The sequence below is a fragment of the Heloderma suspectum genome, chromosome 12, assembly GCF_057233095.1.
Source record: "Heloderma suspectum isolate Gila_16-S chromosome 12, 16-S_ref, whole genome shotgun sequence".
Lineage (NCBI taxonomy): Eukaryota > Metazoa > Chordata > Lepidosauria > Squamata > Helodermatidae > Heloderma > Heloderma suspectum.
Window position 1 is genome coordinate 19,342,806 of NC_139469.1, and position 26,977 is coordinate 19,369,782.

Here is a 26,977-nt window from a genome sequence, read left to right on the forward strand (position 1 = left end):
TTTATGGACATAGCTGCTACCTGTCAAACACCCATTTCCTTAACATGTACACATGAAGTAAAAGATGTACTAAAACAGGTTACTGTGTATATTTACTACAAGACCTGTATTGCAATGGTCACTCAGGACATAGCACTTATACCAGGGGTGTTAAATGTTTTTCAGCTAGAGGGCTGAATTCCATTTTGGAGAAGTTATCTGCATTCCAGTGATGGGTGGGGCCAAAAGCAAAAGGGGCAGGGCAAAATACCTATTGTAGCTTGAAGTTCTTACTGCCAGTAACTAAGCCTTAGGGGAGGCATTTCAACCTTTTATGAAAAAAACTGCACAAAAGCCAGGAAACCACCAAACGATCAGTGGTCGGGGGAATAGGGGCACAGCCATCCGGGAAACTCGGCAGGAATGGATTGGGGCCTCAGGAGGGTTGGGTTTGGCCCCCCAGACCTGCACCCCTGCACTATATAGTAGATCAGCAGGTAACACATTTGGAAAGAATGCCTTAAAACACAAGAGGGACCAAGTGACCTCTTACCAAAACAGCTAGATCAGCTTGAGAAGCACCACCAATCATATTTGGGACAAAGCTCTTATGACCCGGAGCATCTAAAATTGTGAAATGTTTCTTCTCTGTTTCAAAATAAGCACGGCCCACTTCCACGGTTTTACCTTTGTCCCGTTCTTCCTGGTTTGTGTCTAAGGCCCAGGAAAGGTACCTACATAAAACACACACAAATATAAAGCAAGATTACACTAGCTCTTTGGGGACTGAATAATTCTGGTAAGTCCATGCTCGAATACCTCTAAAAATTAGGTAAGCATGTCTGCACAGCAGCTGACTGTACTTCGTTCAGTGTTCTAGCATGCAACTGGAAGTACATCTATGTGTCTAGAAAATGTGGTGCCTTCTACTTTGTGATACAACACTAAAAAAGAGGGAAGCTAACTGTGGAGACTCAAGTTGATCCCCCAATTGTCCACTACCTGCCACATCGCAGGTGAAGCTCCCCTATGTACTGAAGCTCCAAAAGCAAGCAACATACCTGAGTATACATAAAGTCTGGAGAATTCCTAGAACTCAGAGAGTGAAATGAAACATGTATTTGCCCTATAGCATCACCTGGTTCCCGCCACACCTCAGATGGAACTCTCCGAGATCAGCCTCTGGTCTCCAAGCACCCAAGTCCCTGTCTATTCCTTGCTTCAGAAAAGTGCCAAAAACTTGCCTCCACACTGGCCATTTCTCCAGCTCTCCAGTCTCAGCTGTGTTGCTCAACACTGGGGCTCCCTTTGGCAGACAGTGTGTGTGTGGGGGTGTTCTGGCTCTCTTGCTGCCACTGTTTCTGTCCCTCCGCTGACTGTCCTCCTCACCCCCCACCCAGTCTCAGGGGAGCCTTTATAATTCTCCCAGGAGCGTGTCAGAGTGTCTGCCCATCAACACAATGCAGAGCCAGCTCCAGGTCTTTGAGGGCCCTTGGGCAAGACAACCTCCACGGGCCCCTCCCTCAGCGAGTCTGCCTTCTCACTGCCATTGCCACCACCCGCTCTTGCTCCTCATCCTCTTTCTCATCGTTGCTGCCGCTTGCTTGCCTGACAGGCAGAGAGGCAGTGAGCAAATAGACAGTGGCATCTGTTGTCTGGGCCAGGACAAGAGGTAGCTGAATAACGACGAAGAGGAGCAACTCCGGGTGGGGGGTGTCTTGTTAGCGAGCCCCTGTTGGGGTGTGGAGCCTTGGCAGGTGCTCAACCATGCCTACTTTTGGTGCCAGCCAGGGTTGATATGAATCACAGCTCAATATCTGGAGAGCCAAGGTTAGGCATTGGGGTTTTGCTACCCAACACCTCCTGTTCCAAGAATGTAATTCCAGACTTCTCATATGATACCATCTTATTTTTCCAATCCTTCCTATATGTCCACCACCTGGATGGTGTTCCTTGATGTCACATAAATCTGCTACAGAAATCTAAGAGTCAGAATGTGGACTACATGCCTTCAAACCTATATGAAGGAATGGAATTATTCCAGCTCTACTCTGGCGTTTTTGCTTTGGTTATGTAGGAGATGTGTTTGAGCTGCAGGGTTTTTAGTTGTTTTAGTTTTAAACAGCAGTTGTGATATTTCTGCTTTGAACTTGTATTTAGTGTATTGTTTGTATCTCTATATTTTTGTGAGCCTGTTTGGGGGCCTTTTGGCCGAAAGGCAGCACAGAAATAAAGCATAATTATCACATAACAATTCTGCAGGCAGATCCCCTGCACCCTCCCCAGCACATGAAAGCAGCTACTAGGGTTGGGGAGATTTCTCCCTGAATCCAGTTATAATGGTTGTGTGTGAGGGTCTTGGCTCCAGTTCTGAGATCCCTCAATGCAGCAACAGGCTGCCTGCCTGTTGCTGGGCTCACTGAGCCCCACTGCCCTTGAACCCAAGCCCTGCACTCCTCTCAGTCATCAGTTCTGTCTAAATTGATAGCACTGATTTTATGACCAATGAGGGCAAGGGGTGGGTTGCAGCACTGTATTGGCCCCAGGCCTGTAACCAAGTCACCTGTAGTTTTAGAGGGGCCTAGAGATCCATAATGCTTTGCTTTGGTTCATTATTGGTGCAATTTCCTTGCTAGTGGGCCTCTGAGCATGTGAGATGAGTCAAAGGTCGATAGCGTGGCCTCAGCACATTCCATGCTAATGAAGGCTGGTATCTTATCAGGGCCTAGGATGTGCCTGAGACGTGAGGCTATGTTTATACCGAGTTACAGGTGGCTGTGCTGGGAAAGTTCTGATTGTTTGCCTTTTAAACAAGTACTGTTAATCTATGCTGGGAATGAATGCTAATTAACGCTTGCTGCTGTCATGCTGCCTCACTGCTGACATGTATGGTATAAAACCCACTGTATCCCTTGGCTCTGGGTTCAGAGAATCTGTCTGATCCAACCACTGGGTACGCCTGTGTGCTGTAAGTACTCAATAAAGGCTCCTTGTAAGCAAACCTGGGTCTGGCTTATCACTATCTCGGCACCTCCAAACTTTAGCAGCTGACAGCCGGGGCATACAAGCCCCAACTGGGAAAATAAGAACAGAAATAACCCAGATATAGTTCAAAACATGCTCCTCCTAACATGCAGGGTTCATACCAGGTTTCTCTGTTTTTTTCTTTAGCTTCTCTTTCATATTTTTCGAGTGTTCGTTTGTCAACCATGCCTGTCAAGTACCTGGAAAGAGATTTAAACATTAGTTAAAATGAAGAAAACAGATTTAGTAGGTTAGGGTCGTTTTGTGTGTGTGGAGGAGAGCAAAGCGGATTAAAATGCAATAAGAGCAGCCCAATCTATAGGATCCATTGTGTCAGTGATAGACAGCTCCATATAAAGCAGCTGCCCCAGAGAAAGTAGTTAGATGAGAGCAGCCTTCCCCAGGGTAATGCCCTCCAGATGCTTTGATTACAACTCCCATCACTCCTGAACATTAGCTATGCTGGCTGGGGCTAATGGGAGCTGTAGCCCAAACCATCTTGAGGGCACTATGCTGGGGAAAGCTGGGCCACAGTACTGCATGCAAAGCAGGTTTTGAAGAGATTAAACATTTACCTCCAGAAGTGGCATTTAGTATGATGCTTAGGGGGAAAACCCCCCAGGAATTAAATATGCCTACCATTTTACAAAACGCTCTTTCACAAAATGAAGAAAAATTGTGGTAAAGAAGATAATATCTCATGGTGTCAACAAAATGATACTTTCATAGCAATTGCACCTGTTCATATGGAAAGGTAAGGCACACACAATTATGCAGACACACAGTGGTAAAGATTCAGGCTAATGCTTCGTTAAAGGTATGTCTATGCTGACGTACGTATGCAGATTTAGACAGAAAAAATCCTAGAATTCCCTGGTTGGGGAATGCTGCGAGATGTAGGACTTTTTTCTGTCTAAACATGCATAGGATTGCGCTCTAAAGCAGTCAAGTATTTTTATAGATAAGAGTGCTCAACTTGAAAAGCATTAATATTAACCATTTGGGGAAAAAATAAGTTGCTTACATTATCTGACCTCCAATTGTTGATTTGCCAGCATCTAACAAGAAGATTTAGAGAGAACAAGTTTTAATAAAAATAGATTTTCACATTAGCTCTTCATGACTGAAGCAACAACTTAACCCATTTTGTTGCATTGGATTTCCTCATCATGATGTTCTTTTGTCCAGTTTACTCTCAGCATGGTCAGTAATGTGGGAAGAAAAGTTTTCCATAAAAAGATTTGAAAAAAATTCCATTGCTATAATTTTCCATGGAAATTTTTTTCCATACAATGAATTAGCATAATGGCTGCATTCGCATGGAACAATGAGCTAGAATCCCCAAATATTTTGGCTTACCATGAATGAGCTGCATGTTGGCGCAAGCAGCCTGTTCACTTCTGCTTTGCTCCTTGGCACTAGCACAATCACCGAACAAACTAGATTGGTTTCTACAGTGTTTCGCCTGAACCAGGGCTCCTGGTTTACCACTTCAAAACAAGACAAGAATTATAAACAAAGAACAAAATCTTGATTTGCAATTCTGGCTTGTGATGAGAGGAACGAGCCAGGATTCCGCAGTTGAGATGAAGTGCTATACAAACCAGTCCCATCCACTGTAAGCCAGAATTCATTCTACGTGAACATATTCACGGAACGGATGTAATACCAATTAAATAGGACATTCTCAAACGTATAACTGATTTCAGTCCGATGATTACATCTAGGAAATATCTGATGCACAGCTCTTTGCGTGTGCTAAAATTTGTAAATTTGTATCTTCAGTTTTCAGTGGCTTCATTTTTCCTTAACATTTAAACAATACGAAGTATATGCTACTGATGTTTGATTTACAGATATTACAGTAAAAATAATTTCCAAGTACAGCTTTGAATTTGGTAAGCCACACTTCATTGATTCCCCACCACACCCTGATCAAATACTGTTGATTTAGACCAATCTAGATGCAAATTTATTTTGCCTTTTAAAGCTTTGTGGAAAAGCTGTATTGTTTCAAGAATCTATCATTAGGGCTATCAAACTTTTGATTAGGGAAGCAGAGCTCTCCCAAAACTTTTGACTACTCTGTAAATACTGCTTCACGTTATATGGAGAAGATGTCCACAGCATTCCCCTGCATGTTCTTGTGGTGACCACCATAAAGTTAAAGAGAAGATGCCATGACCATAGAACATGGTAAACACATCCCTGGGAGCCTTGGCCAGTTACAGCTCCTAGACAAGCATTTATCAATGTGTTGAATTTCATCATAAGGAGATGCAGTGAACATGTGAAGCAACCCTAAGTGCGCAAATGATTCTGGAAGCATATCAAGTAAGTTGTGGCTCTATCTCCTTTGCGTGCTACTTTATTCTTCCACATTTGCAGCATCAATACTAGACGTTAGCATCCCTTTCACGAGGTACCTACCCTGCCAGGAGACAATGGAGATGGAACACAAAAAAGACCAAGTCAAGCAACAAGAGCTCACAAGTCACTTCGCACTCACATGAGCAAACAAGAATTCTGAAGGGCGGTTCTACACATACCCTTGCATTTTGCATTAACTAACTAATTTGTTTCTGGTTCATCAGCATGATGAAGAACTGCAACTGACGTGCTTCAATTATGTGCAACATCTCTTATGGGCAGTATAATTCTAGAGGCAGTTTGGGGAAGGGGGCTGTGCTGGACTAGAACACAAGAAACCAGGTATAAATTATGGTTGGGTTCGTAATCAATTAGAGCCACTCAGCATATTGGTGGTTCTAGTCCTGTTCTGAGAAAAGAGCTGGGGGAAGAACTACAGCCCAGTGGCATCTCCAAATAAAAAAAAGATCACATCGCAGGTGACGGGGAAGACCTCTGCTTAAAATACTGGTGATCTGCTGCCAGTCAGAGAAGACAATACTAGACTAGAAGGACAAAGAGTCTCAAACTGGTATGAAGCAGCCTCCTATTTTCCAAATTCCCACTCAGACAAAGCTTACTGGGTGATCTTGGGTTAGTCACTCTCAACTCAACCTATTTGTTCTAGTGGACATTTGTTCTATGTTATCTCGAGCTCACTGAAGGAGAGGCAGATAATAAGTAATGATTAATATAATTTATATTAGCAAAGTTAACAAATTTGATCATATACTTAAACTTTTGCCAATCTGTATGCATGGCACATCTGTAATTCATCTTATCTAGCAAATTAGATCAGAAAGTGTAGAATCCAGAGGTGTAGTTTGGAAGCAAGAAAGATAACTCCCATGAGAAGATTGGGGTACAGAGCGTGTTACTGTGCATCCACCATTCCTGCACTTCCTTGCCACTTACCTACGTGCCCAATGAATACTACGTTAACATGTTCTTTTTTGGGAGCACCCGGGGGTGCTATCATGGATTTAGGTTTTGGTATCTCCTCCTCTTCCTCCATCATTTCCTGGGTACCTTCCTCAATCGGTCCTGCATCTCCAGAAGGTCCACTTGCTAATTCGGGTTCAATGGCTTCTTCTTTGTGGTCCCATGATTCTTCAGGGGACATTTCTGTTTCTCCGTTTTCTACTGGAATTTAACAAAGAGTTTATATGAACATAGGGAAAGCTTTTATTTGTTTTCTCCTAAGACAAAAGGTTAGTAGCACTTCAAAGTCAAGTGGGTTATGTCTAAGCACTTAAATTTACGTCTTACAAGTTCCAGGTTTCTGGGGGGGTTTTGGCATTGTTCTGTTGGCTGATCCTTTATTATTTAAAAACTGAAAAGCTTGTAATATCTATGCTGCATACTGTGTGACATTTTCAAAGCACGCTACAATTTATAAGGCTTAGCAGATTACTTTAATACAGATTGGATATGATCAGCGGAGGTAAAGAAGCCACCGTGGCTTCTTTTCCCCGCCCTGTGCCTGCCGCTCACATGCTTGCCATTCCCCTAACTGCCCTCGCAGGTTGCTGTGTTGTCCGAACCCAGCAAGGTGTACAGTGGGGGTGGATTTCCCTACAAGCTACTGGTTGCGGGGTGGTTTGGAAGCTACCCCTGCTGTGTACCTCGCTAGGTTTGGCAGACAGAGCAACCTGTGCTGTGGTGAGGGTAACTAGGGAAATGGCAGGCGTGTGAGTAGCATGTGCAGGGCGGGGGAAAGAAGCCACCATAGCTTCTTTTCCCCACTGATCATCTGAACCTGGCCACAGGGAGCTGGTTCACATGATCAGCAGGCAGTTAACAAGCCATGATGGCTTATTAACTATGCTGCGTGTGCCGGTCACATGCTGGCAGGATTTGCATAATTACCCCTGGCAACACAGCTTGTCGTGCAAACCTGAGCAGGGTGGCTTATTGCTGTGGGTAACAAGCCACCCAGGACCGACGGCTGTTGTAGGTGGTTTGTTACCCATAGCAACAAGCCACCCTAGCTGGGTTCGCACGACACAACAAGCCGTGCTACAAACAGTAATTATGCAAATCCCCCCGGCATGTGACCAGCATGCGCAGAACACTGAACAAGCCACTGTGGCTTGTTAACTGCTTGTTCATCGTGCGAACCCAGTTAGTAGAATTTTGACTTGCAGCAAAAGGAATAGAGAAGGCAACCTTAAGATCATACAGTTTTAGAAGGGGAAAGCGTGGACCTTAGTTCATGGCTCAAACTTCTTGTGCAAGCAACTGAATGCTTGTGCTCTTGCTCTCACACTCTCTCTCTCCCCCTTGTGTTTGAAGCGTTTAGCGTGCTTAGCTTAAAACTACCTGTGAATACTGGTCCCACTACTTGAAGTATGAGATTTGGTAATATGAAGCATGACTTAGACTTTTACTGGGTATTTTCTAGAACAGAGATGGCCAGGCTTTCGGTTTATGGGATCGACTTTGTATTCTTCTAAAACCCAGGGTCCAACCAGAGCCAGGGCAAAAGAGGGGCTTGAGAGGACGTACATGACTCTTGAAGGTGCCCAGTGTTTTTGTTTCATTCAAGGAAGGAGTGATGCACTCACAGAAGTGAATTATGTGAATGGAAGCTCCTTCCAATCATGGAGCTAATACATTAGATATCACCCACTCAGAATTAAGGAACTGGACTCCTGTAAGAACATCCTCACCCCAGGAATTTGTTTTCACTATGAGAACTAAGACCACCATCCTTTCACACAAAAATCCACTTCTGGTCTCAACCCCCCCAAAGCATTCTTGCTTTCAGCAGCCTAGAGTGTAAAAAAAAGCTTTCCATTGTTGCTATTGTTAAATTACTGGGAGTCAGAAACTCTCGCTGATCAACTGCAAATCACCCAGACATCTGCCAGGACATCCAAATCTACTTTCTACCCACCCCTGTTCTAGAACAATTACAAGATATAAATACAGTAATCCATTTGACCCCAAATAAAGATTTTCACACTGAAGCTCCTGCACTATGTTCTGATACAATAAAACAGCAGAGACTCGATTAGGAAGCTCTTCAATTAAGCAAGTCAAGCACTATCAAAAAGCATTTCTAGCTATATTACATAATCTCTTACCAACTGGTTCCGAGATTTCCATACTGACTGCAGCATTTGACCCTAGACAAACAGAACCAAGTATGTTAAATATGTAATATTAACTCAGATGCCCCAGATAATATATGCCTTTAGAGCACGATGATTTTGTCAGAGGTTTAACAATGTTTCCTAATCATATTAGCTCTCCTTTAGATTTTCCAGAAGAAACACACATTACCTTCACAAGATGATGGATGTTCCTCTTGCGAAGATTCTGCTGATGCTCCTTAAACAGATAAGAGATTCAATGTTGAAATAAGTATCAGATATAACTTTAATGCAAGTTCAAGAACAAGAATAGCCAGTATATCTGAAGTAAAAGTGAAGTATAATAATTCTACAACAGTCTTTCTTCACTGCTTGCACCACCCTATTCCTCAAACTAAATATTGCAAGTATTAAGAGCATGCATAAGGGTTTACGCATATTTTTGAAGACTTTTGTCTAGACATGCAATTGCCTGGTCAGTCTTTTGGTACATGCTACCCTGTTTCATATGTAATGCTAAGTTACAGTTTGTGATACATGCATGAGCAGTAGCAAACCTTGGGCTTGTGTGCTCCCTCTCTTCTCTTTTCCTTGAATGCAGCCATGGGGGAATCATCCACTTTTAAACAAACTAGAGTTCTCTGTTACATCCAAACTCAGGGAACTCTGGTTATTCAACCATCAGTAAGCCATGAACATAAGCTATGGTTCAATCCCGGCTTGCTTGACGAAACCATGGTTTAAACTAATCAGAGTTCCAAAGTTAGGCGTAATGTGGAGCTCTGGTTAATTTAAAGTAAAAGCTTCCGATATTCTCCTCATGAAAGTGCTGGGAGGGGAGAATGCACAAACCCAAGTCTCACTGCTTATGCATGTAATGCTAAACCATGGTTTAGTGCCACATGCTAAAAAGGCCTGTTCCAAGTTCTTTTCTTTGCAGGCTAATTTGCCACTTTCAAAAAGTAATCTTGCTTGCAATGTGGCAATAAAAACCTATCCCATTTGCCCACTGTCACCACTCTAGAGGTTGTGATTCTAAAAGCCCTATTTGAAGCAGAATAAAGGTGTTTTGATAGTGAGTGTTAACTACTGTAGTGCTTTGATGCGAGGAGCACTTTCCCCTAGAAATGTTCCAGGAGAGGCTTGTGAAGTAAAGATCTGATGCTTTGTTTCCCAGACTCTTAAAATGTGATTGTACCAAATAGCAATTTGAGATGTTTTTCCAACCCTAAAATTTCATTTTAAAGCTTTTAAATTGACCAGAGTTAACAATTCTGCATTAACTGAAGCTGGCAAGGCCTAACTGATTCAGAACATTCACATCTGGGGAATTAAGTGTCAAAACAAAAACAAAGAAAAGAGAAAAATGACAACGCAGCAAGAGATCACCAAGCACCAGAGGCACAGATTCAGCAACAACGAACACACTCGTGTCATAAGCAAATTCCTTAAAACACAACCTCACCCGGCTTGGCAAAGACTGGTTAAGAATAGCATACATTTACCGACTTTTTGTAACCCAAACCTGCTTTTTGGTGGCAAGCAACAATTAGATGTGTTTGTATGCCTTGTCTAGCAGCTGGCAACACTTCAGTTTACTGGGCTACAATGCACCAGTGGATTTGGCAAAGTAAACTTTACAGTTTGCTCATACTACTACAGGAATCAGACTGAGCCACTTTAGTTCTGCTTGCACTGAAGGTTCCAACAGAATAGATCAGAACAGGCCATGCTGGCAGAAGGCCAATATCCCAAGCATACAGGAAGGGGTGAATGCAGGTCAGGCAGAGCAGAACACTGGGAGAAGATATAACAGCAGAGAGAGCAACACCCTCTCCAGGGAAGTAATTAGAAATGCCAGACGACACCGGGCAGAGTGTACAGCTGCTATGCAGAATGCTGGCACTGAGGACAGGTGCTCCAAACGTTTAGCCAGCCTTCTCTGACCCAGTGCCTTCTAGAAGTGTTGGACTACAACTGCCATCCTCCTCCGGCAAGTACGGCTGTTGTGATTGCAGAATATGGCTATTTCCAGTTTAGGCTCTCTTTTGCAAGGCTAGACAACAAAAATTAACCACAAATGCATAGTGAATAGATCTTCACAGCTATTAGCCAAGATAACTACATGAACCTTCACGTTCGGATGTAACATACATCAGAGTACCAGATGCTGGGAATAAACAGAGGGAAACCATCACCTCCATGCCGTTATTGTGATCATCAAGAACCATCAAACAGCATTCTGTTTTCCAGCAACCGGGCTAGATGCATTTTTGGTCTGACCCAGCAAGTAATGCTTTCAGAGATTCTGCTCTTTCAAACTTCCAAGACTAGTCAGAGGAACGATGACAATTTACGTAGTCTTCCAGCTGACAGTTATTGAATTAATTCTCTCTGGATGTCTATGATCTACCTGCACTCCATATTCCAGATGAGGCTTTCCCATTTGCGAGTACTCCCTCTGTATTATGAAAGGCTGTGCATAATTTCTTTTCTGCGGCTTCTGTCGTTTCCAGCTCATGAAGAATACTGCTCCCTTCAGCAGTAACAAGTTTCATCTTATATTTGTGATCCAAGCCTATGAGGTCACCTAGCAAGTCCTGCAGCCCTGTTCAATCCAAGAATTTTCTTCCTGCCACCACCAAAAGCCTGAACCTAAGATTAATATTAGTAAAGAGATACTGAATACTGAATAAGTTGCAAAAGGCCAACCTGCCCAAGGGAACTCCACTGTCTGTCCCACTTCCCTTTCCAGAGATTTGCCTTTTTACAGCTAGGAGCTTATCCAGCCATTCCACGGTGCATATATTTATGTCCATGCTTTGCAAATCAATGGCTATTTCCCCTGTGACAACAGTTTCCAGAAATTTAAATATACTACAGCTGACTGGATGACCTGCTTGCACATAAGGACCAGCCACAGGTTAATTAACCAAACCAGGGATGGCCAGGGCTGCACAGGAGCCCTGGCTGCTTCTGCATTGCATCCAGTTTAGCAAAGGGTAGGGTTCCTGGGTTGTTTTCTAAACTGGATGCATAGTGGTAGTGGCAAGCTGGCAGGAGGCAGTATGCTGGCTCCCACACGGCTCCAACAACTCAAGAGTTGCCTTTATGTGTGAGCTGCATCCATGTGTCCTGTTCTTCCTTCAGGAAGTCACATTTCCTTCTTACTGTTTAAAGCAAGCCCCGTCTTTTTGGCTATTCCCATACTGACAGAAACATTTTGTTTGATACTGTACTTCCCCCCCTTAATTTCCTTCAGTTCCTACTGAAATTATATTGATCACATACTACCTGGCCTGTTTGTATACCTACTTAATATATTCAGCTGTTCTCTAGGCAAAGTATGAATGAGCTAAAAGCCATTTGTCATTTCACCAATTTCTAGTTCTCTCTCATGTTCCTGGATGGAGATTATCCAATTTCCAGATGTAAGAATTTTTCCAAAGCCTCACTTCACCTTCTGAAGCAATTAATTTTTTTAAAATTTAAGGTATTTCTTAGCTACCTTTCAAGACCATGGTTTTCCCATGGCAACTTACAATATAAAAACCGTACAAGTGAATATCACAAATCACACAAGTACCATAAATTGAACCAACTGTAAAATTAGCAAGTTACAATAAAATTTCAAATACCTAAGAGCAGCAAATGTAATAAAAGCTCTTCAGTGAAAACCCAGAGAGACAGATTCTAAATCCCTCTTAAAAGCAGTCACAGATTGAGCTAGTCATCTCTTTCTTGGGATGGAAATCCATAGGGTAGGAGCCACCAGTGAGAAGGTCCTGTTCTATCTCTAGTGCCCATCATCCTTTGTGGCAGGCCAGTGAGTAGGCAGTCTTTCAAAAAACCTAGACCCACACTGTTTAGGGCTCTAAAGGTCAAAACCAGCACTTTGAACTGGTACCAGAAATAACACCAGCAACTAGTACAGAACTGGTGTAATATGACCCAACTATCTAGCCCCCCCAAAGTTGTAAGCAGCCACGTTCTGTACCAGCTCAATGTTTTGAGTGGTTTGCTAAGGCAATCCCACATATAGTGCATTACTGAAGTCCAGTCTGGATGTAACTATGGCATTCATCACTGAGGCTCAACCTGCTTTCCCTAGTTTCCAGTTCCAAGTAGTACCAGTCATTCTTTTTGGCATGAACCATGACTGAATCAGCATCATCCTTACGTAACTGAATGTTTTGCCATAGATTTATTGTGATGGGAACAAGCCTAGGCCATGCTAAATGGAAGTAACCCTGTGTTAGCATCCCGATTTTTGTTTTTGCACCATGTGTAAGAGAAGGCGGAGATAACATCCATTCATACCCAACATTGCCATCAGCCAAGTTACTAGGAATTTTATTTAGTTTCTCAGTGCATAACAGCACCTTTTTAGTAATTCTAATATTTAGAGCTACTGATTTGGAGCCTTTATGGCCCCAAGTGACTGGAAGACTCATCTGAGAACACAGGCCTTCAGCATCTATGGAAAGATGCGGTGTATTGGCAATGATTTTCATCTATACATAACCCTTTTATGGAAGGCTGAGAAGAGAAGGGGTATGAACTTTATACAGGGAGCGCTGTCCATTTCTTAGAAGTATTGTGTGTGTATAGTTGGTAACTCTACTGTCCATTTGATGGTATCTTTTTTGTGTGTTTTTTGCTAGTTGTATCATAAATATTAAAACAAACAAAAACGCAACAAAAAACACAGGCCTTTAGCTCCAGCCAATAGGTGGCAAACCTCCTATTCTCGTAAGTTACATCAGCTGTGACAAGTTTAGGTGTATATGACAACCCACTAATTCAGGAGCGGGCAACTTATGGTGCACCACATTTTGGCCTACAACTCCCACCAACCCTAGCCAGCATAGCCAATGGTGAAGGATAATGGGAGTTGTAGGTATCTGGAGGGCCACCAGTTGTTCACCCCTGAACTTCACTCTAGTGAAGTCCTTCACTCATTTCCAGAGGTGCATTAGACTCTACCCCCCATTTTAAAAAGCATGTAGCATTAGGACTTGATCAAGTGGATGGGGACTGGGGGCGGGAGAGAGGACAGAGATACCACTGAATTATGCTCTGTTTGTTGGAGTATGAACTTCACTTTTTAAAATCAGCTGCAGTGAGTTGTGCGTAGGTAACTCGCTTTTTGATCAATGCATGCAGGTACAGAAGAGTTCAAACTACATGCAAGGCATTTTTATGTATATAATTTCTTGGGGGGGGGGTTCTTCACAATTTGTTTTGTTAAAACCGCAATATAGCTGTTAATAACAAAAAACTACATGCAAGTCAATGTCCTCTGATTACATGCAAGCTGAGGAGTGAACAAAAGAGCAATGAAATATAGAAGTACTGCTGCAAATACAGAGCGTGCAAAATTCAGTATACGAAGAATAAATCCAATTGGAGCATTGAAGGAATAGTTCACCTGAAGTACAGTTATGGTAAGGGTCAGCTCACTAGAATTATGCGCTTCTGAAGAACTATCGTTTAGTGGTGGCCCTGGAATTTTCTGTTCTCCCCCAAAATTCAATAAATTTGCAATGTGTTCCACGTAAGAAAGGAAGGAAGCTTCCTACCTTACTCTCATAGGTCCTCCCTCCCCAAGACAATTATTGGTATTTTTGTATTATTTAAAAATCAAGTTACTGTGTGGCCTCTTGATTTCTATTAATACAAACCAAAGCAATAGGCAAGATACTGAACTTTAGTATTATGGCGACTCTATGAGGACTCCAGTAAAGCCCTTGTTGTTCTAAACATCTGGGTAATCTGCTTGTCAGCCCACCCTTTATCTTTATTAGTCTTTGCAGATTCCTTGCCAACAGATACTCTCCAGCAGAGAAAAGCCTAAACTCAGCTTGCTTTTCTCTCATTTTACTCAGTGTGGTGTATGGCCATAAATCCCTTCAGAGATCCAGTGCCTTAAAGTAAGATGGGAAAAACGTGAGGGATTAATACTAGAGGATCAACACAAATGGAAACTGAACTTGCAAATGTTGCAATCCCCTGTAGTTTCTGCAAAAGCTAGTGAATAAACTAATCCAAGAACTATGGTTGGCAGCCAAAGAACTAGTTTAGGCACAAACAAGTGACTGAACATGCCCAGTGGATTTTGACATTTTCCTTAAAGAGCAGATGCTCAATCCCGACCTGCTTTTCAGAGTCTACTTGTTTTCACGGGTGGTTTGCCACGTGGCATATGGGACTGCTGCTCAAGAAACTCAAGCTCAAAGTCCCCTTGGGCACATTAAACTAGTTGCACATTTCTTTGGATCCAGACCTATATTTACACACATGTCATTTGCTATTCTTGCGCAACTAGGGGAGATTTTTTTAAAGGGAGCAAAAGAATGAGAAAATTAAACCAGATAAGAGATTAAAATCTTATTTGAGCATGTAAAAGCTGAAATTCAGAGGCTGGGGTAGACCACAAGAAGCTTAGCTGAAGCACAGCAGTTAAGGATAAAAGTGCTTCAAGTTCTTCCGAGTGGATTTTGGCATGTACGAATCATGACTACTGACAAGCTTTAAGAGCAGAAAAATGTGTCAAAGCATTTGAACATGACAACAGTTCGCACACTTTGACTTTAAATGATTCCGAGCTGGGACGGAATTTTAAATCCTCAATTATGGAACGACACTAGATTTTGAAGCACTATCCACACAAAAGTTCTTAAGACAATTATACCAGATTTCTGAGAGGGGTACTTGAGGTTTTCCCCATTCCTAAAATTTTAAGAAAAGAACTCTTATCTGCTTGGAAAGTTACCAAAGGAGCCAGCTGCATGATCCTACTTGCATCATGCTGAATTCATGGAGAGAGAGAGAGACAGAGAGAGAGACAGAGACTTAAAGTGCACATGGGTTGGTAGAGCCATGTGTCCTTCACTCCAGCCCTAGAGAGGCTTCTTCTAGTCTTTAAGTCGCACACAAAAGCCAGCTATGAAATGGCTTGGGAGAAAGAAGCATGAAGAGGGATAGATTTCGGCACCCATCCCCCGCGTCTGCCCCAGTATGCATTAAATCCCTTTTCCCAATCCTTCTGCTTTAGAGACTGACCTGACTGACCACATGTGTATATGACTGTTTATAGAGCTGTAACACTAGAAAATATAGTACCATTTGTAGAACTCAAGCCTTGGGCCCAGAACGGTAACAAAAAGCCTTCAAATCTTGTTATCTTAAGGCACAGGTAGCCAACCAGGTGCACCTTCCAGATGCCTGAGACTACAGTTCCCATAATCCCTGACTACTGGCCATGTTGGCTGAGGCTGATGGGAGTTGCAGTCCAAAATATCTGCAGGGCACCAGGTTGCCTACCTGTCTTAAGGATGCCTTCTCTCACTTGAACTTGCTCATGTGTCAAGATCTTCTTCAGAGGCCCTTGTCCTCTTCTCACCAGAGGTGAGGTGGGTGATGACCAGGAAGAGGGTCTTTCTGATGGTGATGCCCCTCCAGAATTCTCCATCCAGGGAGATTTGCCTAGTGTCAAGTGTTACATTGGCTTGGCTCCAGATTGAAGTCTAGTTTTTTTCCCCAAGCCTTTGAAAATTTGATTTTATTTGTCCAGTGCAGGACATTTTTGTATGCTGCACTATTTTATCTGCATTTTTATTGTTTATTGAAATGGTTATATTGCTTTTTGTTACATTTATTTGTATGCGTTGTGAGCCACCTTTCAGCACAAATCCTTGTGGAAGAGCAGTTGTTGTTGTTCAGTTGTGTCCGACTCTTCGTGACCCCATGGACCATAGCACGCCAGGCCTTCCTGTCCTGCGCTCTCTCCCGGAGTGTGCTCAAGTCCATATTCATTGCATCAGTGATGCTATCTAGCCATCTCATCCTCTGCCGTCCCCTTCTCCTTTTGCCCTCAATCTTTCCCAGCATCAGGGTCTTTCCCAGTGACTTTTCTCTTCGCATTAGGTGGCCAAAATATTTGAGCTTCAGCTTCAGTATCTGTCCTTCCAATGAGCACTCAGGGTTGGTTTCCTTTAGGATGGACTGATTTGACCTCCTTGCAGTCCAGGGGACTCGTAAGAGTCTTCTCCAGCACCACAGTTCGAAAGCATCGATTCTTCGGCGCTCAGCCTTCCTTATAGTCCAGCTCTCACAGCCGGAAGAGCAGTTACCATTATATAAATAATAAAAGTTACCATTATATTGGTGAAAGGTGGAAAAGTGTCCATTAACATACTGGCAAACTCCTTGCCCTAAATATTCCCATGGAGAATACTCTCAACCATCCACATACTTATGATTGTTGTACAGGCTCCTCTAACTTTGATGACTGCAATAGAGACCTAAACTTGTAAAAAGAATGGAGAAGTCCTAAATAAATAATAATAAATGGGAAATTTTGGCACATGCATTGGGTAACACCCTAGCAGGCTTGTAAAGAACCACTTACTTGGTTGCCCTAGGCAAGTAAGTATCAGCAATCAGGCTGAGAAGCTTTAGTAAAGTGTAGAACAGTTGGCTCATTTTCCCCGCCCCCATTTCAGACAATCAATGCATCATATTATTGCCTACTTTGAGAATGCTCCAACAATGAAAAAGTAGGCTACAAATATTCTAAATAAAGGACTAACAAGCATAGGGAGGCAGCTAACACACAATTGTGGGCTAGTAACTTTGTGGACTTATTTGTAAGGCTATGTGGTTTCCCTTCTCATTTAAGAACAGGAAGCCAACTGTGCCCCCATTCCTACTTCAGGGGGCAACCCAGTGCCCTACAGATGTTTTAGACTACAAATCCCATATTCCCTTATAGAATCATAGAATCATAGAATAGTAGAGTTGGAAGGGGCCTACAAGGCCATCGAGTCCAACCGCCTGCTCAATGCAGGAATCCAAGTCAGAGCATCATTTACTATTGACCATGCTGAATAGGGATATTGGGCGGTATAGAAATGAAATAAATAAAAAATGATGAGAATTGCCTTCCATATTTTGGGGGGACTGTATCCTGTTGCCTACCCCTGCACCTACCTAAGCCTGAGTACCAGTAACTGAAATAGATGCACATTCTGTGCCTGTTTACCTCCATTTTCCCCCTCCCCTGTATTCCTTGTATGGAATAACAGATTGCGAACCCCTTGGGGAAGACGTGTGCTCTACAAGGCATCACATACACCGATGTGTTGCCCCTGCAGTGGGCATTAAACAGATTCATATGGATTATACATGTACTCTGAAACCTGTATTCCAAACCTTTAACATGGCATTTGTAGTTCAAACTCCTTAATTATATTACTTCAAACGTCTTTTGGAAATGGTTTCCCAACATTTATTATGCTTAATTAAAAAAACAACGAAGAAAATAATCTGGGGCAACGATTATGGCTCAAGTGAGAACCTGACAGTCCAGATTGGTTCCTGAGAAGTTCAAAGAGGACCAAGCCACATTAGCTTTGTGTGTCAAGTAAAGGAGGTGATGAACTTGACAAAGCAGACTGGCCTTAAAAAATTTAAATAGCAACTATGTTTGGACAGCCCAGCCATGGAACATTTTCAGTGACTAAGCAATTTTTTGAAATTATTGTTTTACAAAAAGCCTGTAATAAAAGACCTTAGAACCAGGGCTAGAAAATGTTCCAGTTCCTTAGAACCATCTGTGTGAAACGGTTAGAACAAAACCCAACTTGCTAGCATCAGATTTCTCCAGTCCTGTTTCGATCCCAGCATTAACAAAACCAGAAAAGCAAACCTGGGAAACAAAGGAGTAGTAAGAGATTTTAGACCACATGCTATCCTTGCTTCTAAATAGACTTTCCTGTACTATACTGCTTTACTTTCAGTTCTTAAAACATAACAGAACCTACAGTTTACAACTGTCTGATATTCATGCCCTTGGACCTGAAAACTTTCCCCTTAATCTCAGATGAATGGGGCTTGCTTGCCATTATTCAGGGAGGATGGAAAGGGACTTGCCACAAGCTCGCTCATTTCAGATATGAATACAGATGCTGAAGCTAGGTTCCTGTTCAAATGGAGCCTATTTACTGTATACAAAGTGTTGAGAATCCATTCTCCAAAATATTGGTGTAACATGCATTCTAGTGTATTTTGCTAGATCGTTGCAGTTCTTCAAAGATTTATTTCTAACATTCACTAGCAAAAGTTTCACACTAAACAAATTAACTTGCCTGCAGTTGTCACAACCCTTTTATCTTCTCTCTGAATACACAGCAAAATAAATAAGCAATAATTAAAATGAATCATTCAGTCAGGTTCAGGAGAAGACAAGGACAGAACACTGAGTATTTAATTGCCCAAAGACATATGGGAGTGAGGTGGAAAAAAGGGAGACACGCTGCCTTGTTCGAAAGCAATAATGTCAGTAGCACAGGTTGAGCAGGAATTCCTTCCTACATCCAGTCTTCCTGTTCAGAGGAGCTATGAATGCAAGTAAGGTAGGATGATAAACCCATGAACAGATCTCCATCCAAGCCAAGGATGAATCACCAGTCATTTTGTGTCAAAAGGTTCTGTCCTCACAGCACCATGGGGAGGCACTTTGAAGAACTTCAGAGTGTATCTGCTGCACTTACAGCAGAAACAAAATCCTATGAAGAGACCCCAATTGGCACTCCCACAGTTTGCCTTTACCCCCAGCCTGTAAAGAAGTACCTTCCTGTCGATAAAGTCTGCAGCTAAGTCACAGCAACTTCCCAATGCTAATATAGATAACTCACCTACTGTAAGTCCGGGAGAATTTACTGTATTTAGGATGAATTGGAGGGCTGTGAGTGAAAAGGCTACCTTTCTACCAAGAAAAATGAGACCTGCGTGCCATTTTTAAATAAAATAAAATGTCACCCAATCCCAGCTAGCCGTACTGCAACCGTATTCTGAACCGAAGTTTCTGGACCATTTTCAAAAGGCATCCCCACAGACAATGCACTGCAGTACTCCAAACAGGGCATAACCAGGGCATTAATAACTGAAGCAAGGCTATCTCTGTCCAGCTAGGATTATAGTGTGTACCAGCCTATGGTGTTAAAACAAACTTTATTTATTTATTAAAACATTTCTATCCCGCCCTATATCATTAAGATCTCAGGGCACCATACAGATAACGTCAATTTAAACAGTATAAAACAATAAATTTAAACACCTAAAAGCATATTAAACTTCAGGCCATGGAAGCTACTTGTATCGCTAGTGACAAAGATGGATCAATGAGCACATACAGACTAGAAACTCAATCCTTTAAGAGGAGTTCCATCCCCTCTAGAACAGGTTAACCACCACTTACCTGGGCAGACAGACCACTCAATACCAGTACCTCTGTCTTGTCTGGACTGAGTCTCAGCTTGTTGGCTCTCATCCAGCCTGTATTTGTTACCTTCTCCTTCCTAACTTGCCCTGGTTTTATATCAAGCAGCTTCTCTTAACAAAATCCCTATCTTCAAAAATCCACACATCAAAACTTTCAAGACATTCCCTTCTTTTACACCTGTCATGCAATTCAGCACCTCCCCCACAACCATTGTTGTGCGTATTTAGACTGAAAGCTCCTCAGGGCAGAGAGGCTGAACACAGTGGATTTCTGAATCATCATTCACCAACACCCTACAGACTTCAGAATAAAGAACTAAATTATCAGCAAAGATGACACAGCTGACAGAGTTAGCAGAGTGCAAACTCAGCAACATACTACATAGGGCATTCAGCCTTAGTCAAGTAAGGCTTTCTAAGCCTAAAAATAAAATAGTTTGCACCTCCCCAGCTGAGACAAACACACCTTTCTTGGAATGAAAGTAGCTGAGTGGATGTTTGGGGGGCAGTCATACAGTTTAAAAGGAAAGGGCAGGGATACAGTCACAGGCCCACAGAAGGAGCCCGACGCTTCACCCATGTTAGACAGGTTTAAGTCTGGCCAAAACCCATGGATGTTGCCTTACGTTTAGAGAAAGGGCAGGAATACAAGAGATACATGTGAAAAATAAGTAGCCCAAAGCTTTGAGGACCCTGAGAGACTCAAAGCAGTTCTTTTTAGAAAAGTTCTCACAATGGCATACTGCACTGTCAAATCCATAATGCCTCAAACTCTTGTGCAGTTGCATCACCCACATTCAATACTGTATTACTGACTGGGAGTGGGCTGATGCTCCTGCCAAATAGCCATTCAGTGAGTATTTAAAGGGAGCAAAGGCTTCTTCTGACAATTGGCTGTGTCTGCCTAGGGAGACCCACTTCATATTTTAAGAACCATTCTTTGCACTAGAGCTATTTACTGAAGTTAAATTATTCCCAAGCCATTTCTCCCAGCTGGTACTATGCCTGGAATGCAGAAGGGGCAGGTCCTTGAGGTCATTTACTCTGGGATAATTTATCAATTGTTCCAGGTAAAAGGCAAGCTCCAACAATTGCTCTCCTGCACTGGGAAAGATTGAGGCGAATGGCATTAAGAAATAGAAGCATGCAGAAAAGCAGAGCCATGTACGAGACTAAGATTCAAGAACTGTGATAATTAAGTGAAGACAGAGATATTGGGGAATCTGACAGGCTCAAAGGCATTTAAGGTGATTCATATGGCTTCAAATTACTAAGTTTTAAGGTATTAAAGTATTCGATTTGATATAAAATATGCTACAATATTGATATGGGATAACTGAAGCTGTCTTAGTTATCTGTTAACACCGATTAGCAGCCATGAGTGTATATATGCAATTCAAAAGAGCAAATATAGCTTGCATTCTGCATCCAGATACATTCCCTGCTTCCAGGGGCCCTTCCTCCACCCCAACGGTTGTTAAAGTTGAAAGGGAAAATTCCAGTACCTCCCCATTCTGTCACATATGGTATCGTATGCCTACTGCTACAAACCCCTCTCCCAATCTATGAAACGTTATGCGTGAGGTCCCACACCCCTGCATTCTGTAAGAGAAGGAGCTTGGCTTCTGTCCACTGGCTGATAATGAAGCAGACTTCATGGAAAGTGTTCTTTTTCAGATATTCCTTGTAATCAACATGTCTTGTACCACATACACATATATCAAGTTTCAGCTATCTATTGCGAAAGTGTCCAAACAATTATGGAAACCCACACAACAGCAAACCAGGCAGTGACACCAAACATTTTTATATATGATGCAGAGTAATACAGGTGTTAAGCCTGCAATGCTGAGGTCATAGCACTCTGCAACCACAACATTTTCAAGGTAGGTAACACATATTTTTTGATGGATAAATTTCTGCAGTTGAAAAAAGCTTCCAATTTACAAACTAGTCAAAAGCAAGACTTATTTGCAACCTAAGGCTTCACCCTATGTATTCTTACTTCAGCCCTGACAAGAAGTTACTAATCCCAAAATCTTTTTACTAGCCTCACACAGAAACTGTCAGTCACTTCCACAACATTGACAACCTGAAATGAAAAAAAGAAAAAGATCTGACTCTCTTCCAGTGAACAAAGCCTTCCTTGCCTGAAAGCAACTGTTACTCTTACTTGCCATAGTCAACAAAAGAGGGGCTATTTACAAACCCTGATTTATTTGGGATTATGTCACTTGAATTCTTTTATTTCTGAGTAAGAGATGCACAGAATTTACTTGTATGTTTGTTGAGGATCCCACTTCAAATACTTTAGCCAGCATGCTCAGATATGTGCTCATGATTTGGTATAGATTTATGTAGCCCATACATCAAAAATCTAAGGCTAGCTCATGCTAGCATAAAACGAACACATTTAAGATCAGAGGGCACAGTAAACCATAAGCAAGTCTCACACTGATCCATGGCTACATGGGAGTCTGAGAACCTCATATAAGCTCTTCTGAGCTTTCTAAAGGAAGGGTGGGATATAAATTCAACCAACGAGGGAAATTTAAAAAAGGATAATTTGCCCTAAGGCAGCCTTGCAAATCTGAACCAGGTCCTAAGAAACAGCAAGTCTTACCACTCACAGTTCTAATACTCTTAAAGCATTTTGTATCATTGTTCAGAATTCACCTCATGACCTTGAAGCAGACACCTATCCTCCCCTCTGCAACCCAGTCACTGACCTGATTGACATGTAATAGCAGCAAATCGTGGATTGTTTGTTCTTAGGTTAACTTTGGGTTGTTTAACCCATGAATAACCCAATGTTTCTGGGTCCAGATGTCACACTAACAACCTAAGAATGGAGCGTTTCGTAGGTTGTTGCCGCAAGTTACAAGTTGCTTCTCCACAAATTGCGGTTTAATTAATCCTGCCATTATGTGCAAACAGTACCACTGCCTCAAGCACCCACTGCAGGAAACTAAGCTTCAAGTTAAGGGCGGGGGTGGGGATCCCAATATTATGGCAGAAAAAAGCAAGAATATTCTCTGGCATTTGAAGTGTAAGTAAGAAGAGAACACCTATAATAAATGGCAACATAAATCTAATACTAATTATTCTAAGTTAAATCAAATGGCAAGCAACACCAAGCCAAAAAGGTGTCCAAGTGTAACATTGGAAACCCAGCAACTCTATTTTACTAGGGCTTTTACTACCAAGTGGGTAATGCTTATGGATTAAACAAACACAATAGACACCTCTGGGAATACTCAAGAACCTCTTGATGTCAAAACACATTCTACAAACATTCTGAAGATGCTTCTGCCAGTCTGACTTTCTGCCCACTCACCACACAACGAGAGCCACCTTTGAAATGCAGTCAATCATTTAAAAATCTCTCTATTCAAAAATGCATGCAGATGGTTAGAGCCTCTACTACATCTCTCCTCTTCCTCCAACTTTTACTTCCTCCTCTTACTTTTCTGCACTGGCTCGTTCTTCACGCCACCTGTGAAGGCCTACATGTAACTTGGAAGAAAACCAGAGTGGAGTTGGTGGCAGTGTGCTGAACTGGGGAGATACATGCTCAAATCCCCATTCAGCTCAATGGGTGACTTTGGGCCAGCTGCTACTTCTCAGCCTCACTTACCTCTCAGGATCTTTGAGGGTGGAATGAGGGAGGGAAGAACCACACACACTCCCCTCAAGTTTCTTGGAAGACGCACAAGATAAAAAGGTAACAAAATAAGTAAGATAAATATATTTTAAGAGGTGGCTTAGAAACAGAAAAACACCCGGCAAGTCTTCTCACAGGAACTCCTCAACCACCAGGAAATACTTTTTCCCCTCCTCTGCCAGCGTAAGCAAATGACGTCTCTCAGCCAAGCCACCTTGCATCACAGCCATCGAGGTGCCCTGAGTCACTCATCTCCGCCTGCCCCAACCCTGCTCACATGGCTCCAGAGCACTCCATAGCAAACATTTAAGTCTACTTTTAGAAGCACCTACAGAACGCATGACCCCTCTCTTACTGATCCCAGTTTCCCCAAAGTCCCCATTTCTTGGCTGAACTCCATTTCCTATTCTTCTCCCGAACACACAACAAGCCCTTCTCTCCGAAACGTCTCCTGGGAACAATACTCATGCAGCCTGACCGGCCTTTCCTTCCCTTCCTCTCAAACCATAGTCAAGTCTCCCTGCCCCAACCTCTCTCTCTGAATTACCCCCCCAACCCACTGCCCCCAAACCAAAGACTGCCTCTCCATCCCAAACTCAAACGTTCAAACTCCACCACCTGTAGACCCTTGATGTGGGCAGCTACTGAAATTCTCCACCACTCCCCATCCCAACAAGTGTGGCAGAGGGGTTGAGATCGGCCTTCCTCCATCCAGATGCGTTATGCGGCCACTCCCATCGTGCTGGCTGGGGACAGTGGGAGTTGTAGTCCAACACATCTGGAGGGCGCCAGGCTGGGTTTGATCATCAGACTCAATCCGACTGGTGGAGAGGGCGGGCACAGAAGACCACTCAAGTCATGAAAACCACCTTGTTGCTACAGTTACTCTAACCTACCTTGAGGGATTGTTGAGAGTATAAACTGCGTCGGGGGGGGGGAGGGGAAGAGGAGGCATAATACATATGCTGCCATTAACGTTTTGGAGGAGCTCCGCGTTATCTCCTACCATATTTAAAACTTAAATAATGACTAAGATGAGCAATGCCAGGCTTAACACAAAAAAGCGCCTTTCTGCGAGAACTCCCCCGCCCCGTCCTGGATAAGGCCGCAATCCTGCATAAACTTGCCCGGGCCTACACGAGACTAAGTTCCGAGTAGGCACACACGGGATTGCGCTGTAAGGCCCCGCGCCCCTAAAGCTGTCCAGCCCAAGGGCCCTGTGAGGCCTCTCCTTTCTCGGACCCCAGGACTGGGAAGCCCCCCCACCCCAGTCCCCTTGCGCCCCTCAGTCCCCCCAAGCCCCCACACAAATCCCCTCTGGCGACCCCCCCCAAGCCCAGCCCTCCCCTCCCCTCCTCCTCTCCCCTCAGCCGCAGCAGTCGCCGCCGCCGCCGCCCGCCTCCCCTTCCCTCCTCCGCCCGCGGCTACCGTGTGGCTGCGTCGGGGGCGGCAGGCCCGGCGGCGGCGGCGAAGGCGGCGGCGGCAGGCCCGGCGCGGGCGCGGGCGCCGGGCCCCCCCTCAGGAAGGCCGGCACGAACTCGGCGGCGTGGACATTGGGCACGAAGGGCTTCGCGTTGACGTTGAGGTGCCGGCTGAAGGCCGCGCCCAGCAGCTGCTCGTCGGCGTCGAGCTGGGCCGAGCTCGGCGCGTCCTCGGCGGCGGCGGCGGCGGGGCCGGAGCCGGCAGGGCCGCTGCCCGACTCGACGTCCGCCTGGTCCCAGCAGTCGGGAGCCGAGTCGCTGCTGCTCCCGCTGCCGTTCGCCTCCATTTTGTGCGCCCGCCCCGCGCAAGCCTCTGCGCTTCCCGAAGCGGCCCCCGACGTCCCGGGAGGCAGAGAGGGGCGCAGCGAGAGGGCGGGCAGCGGCGTGGCGGGACGCACCAGCGGCGGCGACCCCGGCTCAGCGCTGGCCCGACCGCTCCGCGTGTGCCCCACCGCCCCGACGCAGTATGGCCTCCCCGAGCTGCCGTACGCCTCGTCCCTGTCCCGCAGACTCAGCAGCCGGCCTCCATCTTCGTAGTCCTCCGCCCGCCGGCGTGCCCTTGCGCGGCGCGGGCCGCCTCGAAGGCGGGGACTACAAGTCCCGACAGGGCACGCGCCCGAGCGCTGGCTCGCTGACAGGCAACACGGGAAACGCGACTCTCTCCCCCTCCTGCTCTCTTCCCCCGCCCGGTGTGATTCGGGCAGAAACAACAACTCCCGGCGGCCATTGCGCAGCCGTTCCTCGTTCCCCCCCCCACCCGGGCAGGGGACTTCCCTTTGCGCTGGTCGCGAGGGGAACTACAAGCCCCAGCGGGCCGCGCGCGACAACGCGGTAGTCGGGACCCCGCACTTGCTCTTGCGGGAGATGGGAAATGTAGTTCTGCGGCCAAGAAGGCTGGGGACGCGGTCCCGTCGAGGCGTGTCGGGAGAGAGGGAAGGGCGCTTTATCCGCGTGAAAGGACAGGTCAGCGCTCTTGCCAAGGAGGGGAGAAGTAAAGTCATACAGGCTCGATTCCCCTCCCCGTGGCTGCGAAGAGGCTGACAGATGGCGCCTGATAGCACGTGGCTGATAACGCACCTTGCAACAAAAACAGTTTCCAACTTTCCTTCCCCCTCCCCCCCGCCCGGGCCGTGAGAGATTAATGCATTAATCACATTTATACCCCACCTTGTTTCCTCGTGCAGGGAACCCGATGCAGCCTGACGCGATCCTCATGCGCTCCATTTTAGCCTCACAACAGCCCTGTGAGGTAGGTTAGGCTAAGCGTCAAGTCGTTGTTTAGTCGTTCAGTCGTGTCCGACTCTTCGTGACCCCATGGACCACAGCACGCCAGGCCTTCCTGTCCTGCGCTCTCTCCCGGAGTGTGCTCAAGTTCATGTTCATCGCATCGGTGATGCGATCCAGCCATCTCATCCTCTAGGATTGACTGATTTGACCTCCTTGCAGTCCAGGGGACTCGGGAGAGTCTTCTCCAGCACCACAGTTCGAAAGCATCAATTCTTCGGCGCTCATCCTTCCTTATAGTCCAGCTCTCACAGCCATACATTGTTGTTAAGTTGTTCAGTCGTGTCCAACTCTTCGTGACTCCAAGGACCACAGCACGCCAGGCCTTCCTGTCCTGCGCTCTCTCCCGGAGTGTGCTCAAGTTCATATTCATCGCATCGGTGATGCTATCTAGCCATCTCATCCTCTGCCGTCCCCTTCTCCTTTTGCCTTCAGTCTTTCCCAGCATCAGGGTCTTTTCCAGGGAGTTTTCTCTTCGCATTAGGTGGCCAAAATATTTGAGCTTCAGCTTCAGGATCTGTCCTTCCAATGAGCACTCAGGGTTGATTTCCTTTAGGATGGACTGATTTGACCTCCTTGCAGTCCAGGGGACTCGTAAGAGTCTTCTCCAGCACCACAGTTCGAAAGCATCAATTCTTCGGCGCTCAGCCTTCCTTATAGTCCAGCTCTCACAGCCATACATTACTACTGGGAAAACCATAGCTTTGATTAGACGGACCTTTGTCAGCAAGGTGATGTCTCTGCTTCTTACT

General features: G+C 44.6%; 1 protein-coding gene across 1 annotated transcript in view; it reads right to left on the minus strand.

The window, feature by feature from the left end:
• GSPT1 (G1 to S phase transition 1) overlaps positions 1–25,404 on the minus strand; it is a 43,094-nt gene extending 17,690 nt beyond the window's left edge. The window contains exons 1-7 of the mRNA XM_084818621.1: positions 24,889–25,404; positions 8,701–8,748; positions 8,502–8,543; positions 6,328–6,555; positions 4,028–4,061; positions 3,126–3,203; positions 533–713 (exon numbers count right to left, since the gene is read on the minus strand). Of these exons, the coding sequence (XP_084674747.1) occupies positions 533–713; positions 3,126–3,203; positions 4,028–4,061; positions 6,328–6,555; positions 8,502–8,543; positions 8,701–8,748; positions 24,889–25,228 (951 nt within the window). The 5' untranslated portion in view covers positions 25,229–25,404. The remainder of the gene's footprint in view (positions 1–532; positions 714–3,125; positions 3,204–4,027; positions 4,062–6,327; positions 6,556–8,501; positions 8,544–8,700; positions 8,749–24,888) is intronic.
• Positions 25,405–26,977: the final 1,573 nt, after the last annotated feature.